Source organism: Carassius carassius, chromosome 5 (assembly GCF_963082965.1).
Source record: "Carassius carassius chromosome 5, fCarCar2.1, whole genome shotgun sequence".
Taxonomy (NCBI): Eukaryota; Metazoa; Chordata; class Actinopteri; order Cypriniformes; family Cyprinidae; genus Carassius; species Carassius carassius.
The window spans coordinates 20,290,098-20,303,621 of NC_081759.1; the positions used below are offsets into that span (position 1 = coordinate 20,290,098).

The 13,524-nt window shown below is 35.3% G+C and overlaps 1 protein-coding gene across 1 annotated transcript in view; it reads right to left on the reverse strand.

Moving 5' to 3' along the window:
• LOC132140950 (neurogenic locus notch homolog protein 1-like) overlaps positions 1-6,889 on the reverse strand; it is a 42,297-nt gene extending 35,408 nt beyond the window's left edge. The window contains exons 1-2 of the mRNA XM_059550046.1: positions 6,562-6,889; positions 4,949-5,021 (exon numbers count right to left, since the gene is read on the reverse strand). Coding sequence (XP_059406029.1) covers positions 4,949-5,021; positions 6,562-6,619 — 131 coding nt within the window. The 5' untranslated portion in view covers positions 6,620-6,889. The remainder of the gene's footprint in view (positions 1-4,948; positions 5,022-6,561) is intronic.
• Positions 6,890-13,524: the final 6,635 nt, after the last annotated feature.

A 13,524-nucleotide genomic window follows, 5' to 3' on the forward strand; every position in this document is an offset into this window, starting at 1 on the left:
CAACTAGAAATGAAGCTAGTGTTTTTGCGCTTAAATGATTATTATTTAAGCCAACAATTGGGGTGGGGATACTGCTGTTTTTCCCTATATAAAGTCATTTTATTTTATTCAAAAAGGACACAAAAACAGCATAAATGTATAATGTATATATCAAGTTAATCCATATTACTCATGCAATACATCCCATGTCTATCTGAAGTTAATATAATTTTTATTATATTATAAAAATTATATTCTTAACGTCTGCCCTAGTTCAGAGTTATGCTAATAGCCATGATTATATGAATCAGACTGACCCGGTTGCAGTAATATGTTTACAGTAATATTTAAAAAATGTTACAATTTTTATGATATCTTTGATCAAATAAATGCATCTTTGATAAGCATAAGAGACATTTCTTTTAAGAAAATCAATACTTTTATCTAGCAAGGACACATTAAATTGATCAAAAGTTATGGGAATTTAGTTGATACAATTTTTGCACAATTTTACAAAAATTACATATGCTATTTACAGAAAATCTTAGCGTCTGCCCTAGCTCATAGCCATGCAAATAGCCATGATCCAGTTCACGAAACTGGCCTGAATGATTCTTTCATAAATCAGACTTATCCGGTTGCAAAGCTTCTCAAGTTAACAGCTCACTGGAGAGGAAGATTATCGGTAACAATTTAAATTTCAGCCTGTTTCTAACGCAAAGCTATCAAATGACTTCAGAAGACAACATAAGCTGTATGGACACTTTTTATGGTACATTTATGGTGCTTTTGTGTCCTATTAGAACCAGTGCATTATTTAAACAATTTTATCTTAAACTATAGTTTCAAACATATTTACTGTTTTATATTTAAAATATGAATTAATATTAAGTTAATTGTTTATTTGTATTATAAGTACCTTACAAACTGTGATTTTGCTTTGAATTGAACAAGCTGAAATTACTTGCTTTGGTTGTCAGCATTATGTCCTGAATGCCTTTAATAGAGCTTAGTTAATAAGTTGCCCAGAACATTCCTGAAGGCAATTAGCTAGCATTAGTTGTTTGTGTGATGAGGCTACCTGTAAGATAGTTGTCAGGTTTTGTTAAGAAGGTCGTTGCACCACTGGCCTGCTTGTCCCCCTGGGCAGTGCGGCAATGACGCAAAATCTACTCTCTTTTAAACCCTAATTTCCTGGAGTCTGGAGTTTAACTCTGAGGATTCTTTGCAGTCTTGTCTATTCTTTATGAAACAACAGATGGGCTCTTCGCACTCTCTCTGTAATCACCAGAGGAGACCTGATCCTCCAGGCCCACATCGGTTAGTGTTCATTATGCCTGTGTTTATTTGTCCCTTGTACTGAAGGACCCTCTGGGAATGACAGCTCCACTGAGGAACAGGGAGTAGCTATTAACAGACCCAGCACTTTTCTAATGAGTGTTGCTCCTGGTGGTTTTATGAGGCTAGGGAAAGGTTAATGCTTTCAGAAGTCCTTCACGACACTAAATAATAATTTTGGAGTGGAATGATGCCGGAAACTTAAGAGGACGTGGGTTATTCCTTAAAATATCCTTGTCAACCCCTGTGACAGTGTGACAATGTGAGAGGAAACATTAAAACATCTGCCACTGCCAGGGCTGAATAGAAAAACCACAGGCATTAGCAGGTATTATGCCGTAAGTAGCAGCCATTGTACATTGTGAATTATTTACCTTGATACTGATCTCTTGTAATGCTGTGTTCTACAGGCAGATGGTTCAGGTCAAAAGCATCAAACAAAAACAACACACACCTGGTGTGTTTTGCTGGCTTTTTCTTTGTTTGTTTTTATTTTATTTTTTGTACTTGGCCAGCTGTACATACAGTAAAGAACACAATCTGGCAATAACAGAATGGACTATCAAAGTTTGCCAAGTTCCTGATAGAAATAGGGCAGAATCAGATTTCAACCCAACACAAGTCACTTTGGTCAGTCAAGAAATTATGCTGTGCCATAAAGCGTCCAAGAATGGGACACTCAGCATCTGCGGTGATATGATAATAAGAGACTACAACATCTCTTCCTTTGGCACTGGTGTCCATTTCCTGTATCAAAATACAGCAAGGAACTCATCTCTAGAAAGCAAACCGAGCTTGTACTGAAACTATCCCACACAATCAAGTGGTCATTCAGGGTTACTGCTTTAGAAACACAACACTTGGCTCAGGGTGTGAATTACAACCATTTTGGCTCAAATTTACAAACTAGGGATCATAAATATACAGTGACACACTGTACTAATACAAACACAAATTAAAAAGTATCCTGCATAAACTGACTTTAAATATATATAAGAGATTATTCAAACTCTTATGTCAATAGAAAGTATTATTATTTTGTAAATATATCAATACTTTCATCCACCAATTTTGCATTAAACTGAACAATTGATCAGTGATAGTAAAGACATTTATGATGCTACAAAAGATTTCTACTTGTTTTGTTTTTACTTTTTATTAAAGTATGTATCACTGTTTCCACAAAAATATTAGGAAGCAACTGTTTTATACATTGCTTATAACAATAATTAAAAATATATATTAGAAAACTGTTAAATTGTTGTAATTTCTTTACAATATTAGTGTTTTTACTATATCTTTGTTCCAATAAATGCATTCTTGATAAGAATAAGAGCCATTTCAAATAAACACTGACCTTTTTAACTTTCTAGTCATCAGAGAATCTTGAAAAAAAACTTATAAGTTGTTATAATTCCAACCCACAAACACTTGATCTAAATTGCAATTATTTAACTGAGCTCTAAGTATGAGATGAATAATTAGATGGGTACATGTTAGTGATTAATTAAAGCAAGGTTTATCCCACCGATCAGTTTTTCAGCTCAGTATTCAAATCTTTATGACTCTATTGGGACCCAATCAGAAGACACTGAGCTCTTTTTGCACATTACATCAACAGCCACCCATCAAAGACGTAGTCGGAAGGTCTGAAGTTCGCATGTGAACTCCTCCTCATCTCCCTCCAGTCTCGCATCTCTCATCTCCTTGTTGAACACTAAACCTTTTGATTCAAATCTGCCGTCCCTCATACATACAAGGAATTCAGATGTGGAAGCTGGTTTGTATTACTGTCAGTTGGTCTTCTGGCCTGGCCAAAGCGTCAGAGATAACAACTCACTCACTCCTTTACGAGCCTGTCACTGTCAGAGTGCCAGATATGAGTGTTAGGTATTCCTGGCATGGAATGTCAAATAGATTCAACACATCTTCCCAAAACAATATAAGACTAGCTGAACAAAACTTGATTTAAAATGATCTACCTGCAGTTACATTTTATATGTTTCTACATAGATTTTACTCTTAATTTGACACATTAAATTATTGCAATGTGAATGTTTTGTCAATGAATATAATGCACTTTATATTTAAATGGACTTATTTTAAAGTTTAAACACTGAGACATTTTTCTAAATATAAAAAATCTGAAGAAAACAAAAGTGATACAGGTTTAGAACAACATGAGGGGGAATAAATAATGACAGAACAACATTTTTTGGGAGAACTAACTCTTTAAGAGAACAACTGCACATTTTCAGTATTTACAGTGCGGCAAATAAATGCAAAAAATATGTCACAAAGCATCTGAGGGCATTCGCAATGGATCCATTTGATTAGAGGGACAGCATGGCTAAAACTGACCTACGAACTCACTTTTAGCCAAAGTTAGTCAGACATGTTGCAGGACCACCAGTCTACATTTGTTTATCCACCAGTTGCATTTGAACGATAGATAAAAGGTACTAGACATAGTAACGTGCCATCCTGAGCGGGAGAGCGGCCTTCGTTTGTATCTCCATGTTTAATTAGAGGAGCCTGAGTATGATAGGGCACAATGGTGGCTTTGTGGCCCGACTGAGGCAGGGAGGCTGCCAGACAGAATTAAGATGTGGCCCACCGCCAGCGCGGCTCCATGTGCTCGCAGTCCACTGAGGGAAGCCAAAAACAAAGCCGCCACCATCCGACTTCAAATGAACCCTGCCAGTGTGCTCCTCCATAGCCACCCTGATAAACTCATTGATAGCCGGAGAAAAACAATGCAACCATGGCCAAATGCTTGCAACCCAATCCTGCATTCACATCACTGCTGAACTAAAAAGTACAGAGGGCCAAAGAGAGTTGACCCTATTAGAAAATCGACCAACACAATCAGAGCAAAGAAACAGTCAACCGTCGTGTTCAGGCGCAGTAGCGAAATGAGAGTTATGTGATGCTATGCGAGCTGAGGCAACCTGTTTGCTCTTGATTTTCCAGTGGTGCAATGCTACCAATTATGAAAACATCCAGTCCAATTACACTCTACTGCCATCTGTCCTTCTAATGTAAATTACAGAGAGTGAATGGGCATTCAAAATAGGACAAAACACCAGAGCAGGGGCAGGGTGTGTGTGTTGGGGGGGGGGGGGGTTGTTGGAGGGGCTCTGGCATTCTGGGAAGCCTCAAACAGATTAGTCACACAGAATTAATCTAGACTGGAGAACAATGATCGTCGAGTTTCTAGCAAACCCCAGCTGTCGTTCCATAAAAGAAAAGCGAAATAAGATTTAGGGCTCCGGGTGTCTCCGAGACTTGGGCTGGAGAAGTGGCCCGTACTCATGACCAGCCGGAGGGGGGTGATGCCCTAGGCCCTCTTCATCAGAGGTTGTCTATGTCGTTCATTAGCTGAGGCCATATTCTTCAAGGAGAGAATCACACTTTGCTTTTGTTTAAAAGGTTGGGATTCAAACTGATCACTTTGTGTTCTGGTATACAACAGTTTTTTAATGCATCGCTGAAAACTTTCGGAACCGGATCACAATGAAATTTCATATCAGTGATGTGTGCAATTCTGAAACAATTTATTAAATTCCTCCACAGGGTGTTGATGTGGTTCAGAAACTGCAATTTTATGTAACTGAATTCAATGACTTACTTGCATTCTCCCCTCCCGTCTGCAGTAGGTTCACATGTACCAGCATTTTGGCATTTTTCTGGGCATTCCAGGCCTGGAAATATAGAAACAGGGTTATAAATTTCTACTGAGTATTGCATGAGTCGATCCATATTTACTGCCAAAGGTGGTATCAACCATTAATTTTTAAATATTAATAAGAATATTTATTACACATTCTTAAATTTTCAGTTTGTAGTTGGTAAAATACTGGGCAAAAACCCAAAAGAAAGTGTGACTCCTAACACCTTAAAGTGATGTTTGTGGACAGAGGGACTTGACAGTACACTACTGTGAGCATTCTTCATTCTGCAGCTGTTCTGGGGAATGTCTTATGGCAAGCTGTTTTAACATTTATTTTTTAAAACCAATTAATATATGTTATGTTACTTTCACTTATTGTCTAGTACTTGTATTTAATTATAAGTAAGCAATCCAAAGTGACTAGTATCTTTTTACAAATACCTATTGATTATTTGCTAGTATATCTTCCTATAGTGACTGACTATTTAATTGGTCACTATAACTATTTTTTATCTTATTAGCTAAATAGCTTTTTTTATGTGTCACATACAATGCCTAATCAGGACTTACTATGAAGATTCTATATATATATATATATATATATATATACTATAGCTGGAATATACAAATTCTAATAAATGGATTTGATTGAATATATTGGGAAACTGCAATATATATTGCTACTTGAATAGATACTAGAATAAAATATGTAGCTACCAGAAACAGATGGAATGCATACTAGTCAGAAGTGAATAGTTGTGAGTAAAAATGAAATTAATCAAATTAATTAAATTAATGAACTGTTACTTGTCACTATTTGGTTGGTGACTAAAAGCAACTGAATAAGTATTAATATATAATGAACAGGGTCACCCACTTTTTAAGACACTGCTACCTATCAGTAATAACTAAAGATATTACAAAAGACACTACTTAGCCTAATTATATTAACATAAAAAAATAAGCAGGCTACTAGAAACAAAAAATAGTTAATAGCTGCAAGCAATACAAAAGGCTTGCCATAATTTACACTGGGTTGCATCTTACTGCAAAAGTATTGAAACTTCAATCAAACTGCGCTAAAGCAATAAGCTATGTGACACTATTGCACAGTGTGAACTGTATGAAACCGCCATGTGGTGTAACTGATTCAAAAACACATTTGTATGCGTTAAAATCTGTATCATTATGACGTACGAAACTTTTAATATAGGTTATTAAAAAGTTGGATTGGTCTATTTTGCGTTAGAGAAAAAGTAGCGACAAGTTAGTAGTGTTAGTCAGACATAGTTTTGATAGTAATACCGTTACAGGTAATAAAAGTTAAAGTTCAGTCTACAGAATATCAAACGATTTATCATGTCTGCTCTTTATGCCGTTTGAAACAAGTGAATAAAGTAACGTTACTGACATCAGTGTGCAACAAGTGAATTCTTCTCGGACAAGGTGTTTCATTTTACTATAAATGTCAGAAATAAACGTAGACTATTTATTAGAAATCATCTTAAGCATAATGTTAGAACAGAAATTGCGACTCGCGGCTAATGAAGAAAGCATCTTATGCAACGTACCATGCGTCAAAGTAAACAGTGATATCAGAAGAATAAGTTTCACGAGGAAAAGATGCATTCCTTCTTATGGATAGTTGTGGGATTCCACGCAGGCTTAACTTATATCCAACATTGGTCTTTTCAAGAAAAGGAAATGAATCACGTAAGTATAAAAAATAGATCCAAAAACAGCACTTGTGTCTTGTGCTCGCGAATCCGGTGCTGCTCGTGCAGTCTGAGCTGAGTGAATGAGAGGGAGCGATCATGTATTCAAGGCTTCATTCTCCTGCTCTCAGTCTCATCCAGAGGCTCCTTCCGCCACAGCACTTCACGAGCTGTAGCCCGAGCTATTCATTAACTTGACAAACTTTCTGAAAGGGCAGTGGGAAAAACACGCCCTCCCTTTAAACTCGGTTGGGGATTTCAAAACATCTAAGCGGGAAAATCTCAGAACTCGATGCTGTTTAAACTAAGATTTTATTTTTATTTTTTATGAATCAATCATTATCGAAAGACAACGCGACATACAGTTTTATATGGATTCTGATTAAAGCTAAAAATTTCAAGCTGCTTCAACTAATTATTTAGTAATTAGATCCACAGAAATGTTACTTTCAGTCAGTTTTTATTTTATATTTTTAGCCTATGTTATTGCTCTCTTCAAAGTGTTATCTGAATTGTTATTTTGTAGTTTTTGTTGTTGTTTTGTAGTTAGCCTATTTTGTAGGCTAGACCTTTACTGAACTAGTTTTATAGTCCATTCAGCTAAAAAAAAATTAATTGGTCAATCATTTAAAAAACTAGGCAAGTTATGTAAATTAAAATGTAACCATTTACTAACTCTGTTTTATATAAACTAAGATTTATTATTTGGGCATCATAAGAATTTGCTGTGGAACTAGTTATTACATTTTATATATATGACCCCCCAGACAGCAAGCAGTTTCGGCCCAGTGTGAAATCCATGCGGGCCAGATGTGGGCCGAAACTGCTTGCTGGACCACAAAACCAGTCATAAGTGTCAGTTTTTTTTAATTGAGGTTTATACATCATCTGAAAACTGAATGAACATTGATGTAAGGTTTGTTATGATATTACAATAATTCGCAAAGATACAACAATTTGAAAATCTGTATTCTGAGAATGAAAAAAAAATCGCAATATTGAGAAAATCGCCTTTAAGGTTGTTCAAATGAAGTTCTTAGCAATGCATATTACTAATCAAAAATTAAGTTTTGATATATTTACAGTAGGAAAATATTTTCATGGAACATTATCTTTACTTAATATCCTAATGATATTTGGGATAAAAGAAAAATCTAAAATTTTAACCCATACAATGTTTTTTTTTTTTTTGTCTATTTATACAAATAGACCCCAGCGACTTAAGACTGGTTTTGTGGTCCTGGGTCACATATTTTTATAGTTTAATAGGATAATTAAAAATTATTAACTGATGTCTTTCAATCACAAAAAAAACACACATCACAACACATAATAGCATTTATTTAATAACAGTCTGAACTTATAACATTTTTCATACAGAGCAGCATGATGTGGTTTAATTACAGGCTGAAACCCAGGTCAGATTGAGCAGAGGACTCGTCTAGTTCTCGTGTTCTTGTCCCCAATGTTTGTGTATAAAATAAAACTGTCCTGCATGTTGTTGATAAATACCAGTGGTAACGTTTACACCTTTTAAATATATATGTTTTGATACATTCAGTCTAAGCTAAGTAATTCAGTAAATAAGATATTCTGAAATGTTGCTTTAAAATAAACCCTTCATTTGATGTTTTTAAAATATATTTGTACGTCTTAATATAATTTGTCTCAGCTAAGTCCAAGCAAGAAAATTAGTTCTTTAGATATTTTTGCCCTTCCAACATTTTGTTAATTAGATATTTCACAATGTTCACTAGGGGGGAACCAATCTGCCAAAATGAAGACAAATAAACATTTTTCACATAATTTATTTTTTTGGTTATGTCAATTATTATTTAAAGGGGTCATATGTTGCTTTTTTAAAGATCATTATTTAGTGTATTTGGTGTAACAAAATATGTTGACATGCTTTAATGTTCAAAAAACACTTTATTTTTCAAATACTGTACATTATTGTAAGTACTCTATGCCCCGCCTCGCTCAAAGTCCCTCCTTCCGACAAGCGCAGTCTGCTCTGATTGGCCAACTGACCCAGTGCATTGTGAGTGGCTGAACACTGCAAGCACTCGTCTGAAATGTAATGCTCCTTTCCATAATCGTGAGCTTCATCTTTCAAAATAAATGGAAAGACAGTTAATAATGCCCTTTTTTTACCGTCAGTTCAAACCCAAAAGGGGAACAGAGTTGCGTGACAGAAACAGTGATGAAGCTTGTATGTGTTTGCAGTACACAAACCACAGACAGTTAAGACAGCTGACTCCACTGTGTGACCCTGTCTCTCTCTCTCTCTCACACACACACACACACACGCTCTCACACACACACACCCACGCGTTGCGCAAAACTCTGCTTTTAAACATTCAATAGCAAATACTTAAACTAATAACAAAACTTGCTTACAGTAGCTGATTCAGAAGCGCCAGATTGTCGTAGCAAAGTCAGAATTACATCCACTCCTAGGTTCACCGTAAAATGCGTTGCTGTTCTGTTAATCTTAAAGATTTCTTAATGCATCTACTTTCGGAAGGCCAAATAAAATGCTTTTACTTTCGTCTTTAACACTATCTGCGGTACTGAAACCACACCTTTTTTCTTTGCGTGAACATTTGGGCGGCATTACGCAAATATTTCCACATAGTGACGTAGACATGTGGGGGGGTGTTTGAATGAGCTGTTTTAGGAGGGCATGGCCAAGTCTTAACTTTTATAAAGAATATCTCTTTGAATTTGAGACTTTAGTCTTTGCATCTTTACAGATATTCTTTATACACCAAGAGCTTGTAGCACTCCAAAGAGAAAGGAAAAATTGAAATCGCATCATATGACCTCTTTAAGCATTCTTATTCTTGTATTTATTTTTATTATTTATTATTATTATAATGGGTGATTGTTTTTCCTCCATATACACCAGAGATTGTTTTCTTCTTGATTTATTGAAAGTGCAAAGTAAATGCAGAAAGTTCAAGTGCTTTTTTAAGATAATGCTATTTTGACTTTTAGTATAAAACAGTAACAGTTTACACAGTAACATGCATAACCTAATTATTATCATGTGTAGATTCAGTTTAAGGCTACAAATTTTTCTCCGTTTGATTTGCATGAGAGATGCTGGTTGCTGATAAAGTGTGCTTAGGGGTTGAAAATAGATACATATACTATATGCAGCATGCTGTGGTTTGGGGGTTGACATTTTTATTTCTCAAACTGTACATTTTTATTCTATTTCGTTTTGAGTCAGACTGTTATGTTTCTAAATTCTACAATTTAGGGTAAAAAATGTTCCAAAGGTTTAAAATGTATATAGCATAGTTACATTTCATATTCTGCTTGTCTCCAGTTTAGGCATTGATGCCTCTTAGTTGGCCTGTAGTGCTCAACCATCTTAAAGGTGACTGTTGTTTAAAGGAGAACCACCCAAGAGCCATCTGATGTTATTAATAACAGCCATAATTATCCTGATGAACTACTTCAGTTAAAGTGTTTAACATAAATTCAGTGTGCCATGGTTTACATGCCCTTATTACAAATATAAATGCTGGTGAAAATCTGTACATGGCTCAAATAATGCCCCTAAAAATTAAAATAAAGTTTGTTTTTGACACTGACCAGCATTGTACACATGGAAATAACAGCAAAAATTAAAAGACAAAAGTTCTTAATTTCATTAAGAGGTGAGAATTCTAGTTGGGTCCTAATTACATCTCCACGGACCTACAAAATTAGGGTGCTGCTATATATTTGAAAAGTCGTGACATTTGCCAAGTATGGTTACCCAAACTCGGAATTGGTGCTCTGCATTTAACCCAATCCAAGTGCACACAAACATTTTTTAAGGAATTGTGCAATGCAAAGTCAGAACATGCAGTGATGAATCACAACACACAGAGGTTATTCACGTTCTCACTTTCTCTGAACACAACTGGAAAGTCCCTGTGCTCCATAGCTGTGAACCACAGGAGGAATATAGCAGATTTTTGGAGTATCAGGCAGAGAAAACAGACATGCTTTGAAATTAGGCTGCAATTATAAGTGACCGGATCATATCCTGACAGTGATGAAAGTAACACTATTTAAAAAGTGAATGATCTAGGCTTGTAAGCCTGCTTGAGACCACATACAGTATTAAGCACATCTGAGTTAACTGCATTTAATCTTGGCCAATGAGTGCTCAGGTTATGACAAGTTGGGAAAAGACACTAGAAACAACAGTTTTGATGGAAGAATGCATACATTTACACTGAAATCACCAATCTTAGGTGTTACGCAGAAGAAAGAACAACATTACAGTGAGTAAATTATGACCATATATTTATTTTTGTGGGAACTGTTGGCTTATTAATAGCACAGTAAAAGTAGAGCTAGACAAATGAAACTGTAAGTCACTTCAAACTTTTTATGAAACTTAAGCACTGAGGACACAAAACTAGTGTGGTTGGAAAGCCATTGTAATGGTCAAAGACAGATAATGGAAAAGCACTTATTGTGAATGACCTGCATAAAGAAATCACAGGCATGAAAGACCAGATTCATAAATTGTCCTAAAGTATTAAGAAAAATAAACAAATAACTGAATAATTGTGCCTTCCTGGAGCATAACCACACACAAGAGGACTGATGTAATTTGTAGAATTAGTAAGCTAAGGGTGTGACTTGCATATTTTAGCACCCGCAGGCAGAGTTTTGTGTTTCAAATCCTTACAGTATCCTATAAACCTTTGTATGTGTGTGTTTGCGTTTTTGTGTCTGTAAGTCAAAAGGCTTCAGGTAAGGTGAGGGTGTGCAGGCAATGTCTCAAGATGTAGTGTGACCTGAGGGCCAGGGAAAACTAAGAGACAGTAGAGGAGGTGTTCATGATAAGGAGATAATTGTTGTGTGTGGACATGCAAAAACACTTCCCACACTCATAGCTGGCATCAGAAGCGTGAGAACTGACATCCTATCTGGCACCTGCATGTGCTTGCAATTTTTGACCTTTGTTTGCATTTCAATTTGTGTATTCTGTTTTGTCAAGTAAGCAGCTTGTCTTAATTCCATGTGTTTCTTCATCATGACTCCTACACCAGCCAAAGAATCCATTTCATAAGGGGCTTTTTGAATCTGATGAATCACTTCATAGAACGGAGACAAGCCTGACATGGTTAAAAGAATTCGGAGAACAGTTAAAGGAATATTTCACCCAAATATTTTAAGTCATCATTTACTCACCCTCAAGTTGTTCCAAACCATTATGAGGTTTGTCACAAATGAAAACATTTGGTAACCAAACAGCTGATGGTAGCCATTTACTTCCATAGTTTTTTTCCCCATACTGTTAAGCAAAAGTAAGAAATTCACACAGCTTTGGAACAACTTGAGGTTGAGGACAGTACATGATAACAGAATCTTCCCTTTAAAACAATAAGAAATTATACCAATCATATACCAATCATCAGGAAGTCATGAAACACCAATATCCCCAAATTCCTGAACCAAATGTGCTCTGTGAGTCTAATAAAAAGCATTTGTGGTGTTTTTCACAACAGTTATGTCATGCTAAAAAAAACAGTAGGTTTTGTAGAGTAGATGTAGTTATTGTGGACTTCTGTGCATATCTGTGGAGGATTGAGTGAAACCTGCAAACCACAACATTCCAGGAGGCACTGTGTGCTACTACAGTTTTCTATGAATGAAGACCCTCTAATTAGATATTAATAGAGGTTTTATTTGTCAGGATAATCCATCATCATTTTTAGATGTGAAAGTGACACTAGCAAGCAGCTCAAATAGTACTAAATGGCCCACTTGAAAACATTCAAAATATTTTCCCTCACAACTCCATAAATATCTGACAGCATTCTTCATGACTTACAATAATTATTTGTAAACATATGAAGATATGTATCACCACACACCCCTAAACCAGTACAGGTTTCATTCTATGGATGTACATTCTTATTCACACTACTGGTCTTTATTAATGAATAAGTGAATATGGAAGTAACATACTGCAAAGTAATTATTGTATTGTAGCGGAAAGAAAACACTTGTGTAGAGTACAGTTCACAAGAGGCACATCAGAGATTGAAATCATTGTTTCCCACAATTGTTTTGCGACTCATTTGGTTTATAAGCAACAATGATATATTATTTAATAAAAACATATGACAATGACATATATGATAGTTTTATACAATAAAAGTAACGTTAGAGGTAATACACTCACTCACTTCTCAAAAGGTGCACTTTTGTATCTTTTAGATACTAATATTTACAATTTACAATATGTACTGTATTTTTAATGTGCCTACTGAGGAAGTACTGGAGCAACATGAGGCTGATTGTGAGAATTTGGTCACCCTTTATTTTAAGATCCAATTCTCACTATTAACAAAGCATTAATATGACTTTAATATTCCTTTTAGTAAACTCCTAATTTGCTGCATTTTAACGAATAGTAAGGTATTTGTTAAGTTTAAGTATTGGGTAGATTTAGGGATGTAGAATATAATCATGCAGAATATGTGCTAATGAACTAATGAATAGCCAATATATTAATAATAGGTTTATATTGATAATTGGTCCCATACCAAACTGTTACTGAATATTTTCCTATAGGCTATTAATAGCACAGAAACAAATATCTTCAAAAATAAGTTTATTGTTTACTGATGCATTTGAAATGATTTAAGACCAAGACAGAAAGCCAAGAAAACACTGGAATAAAAATATCACACCAGTTCACAATTCATGTCACCTCTATACTTTCATTAATAAACTTATAATTTTTTTAATGCTTAGCAGACATGCTTGTACATGTGCATGGTGTAGCTGCAGTATGTG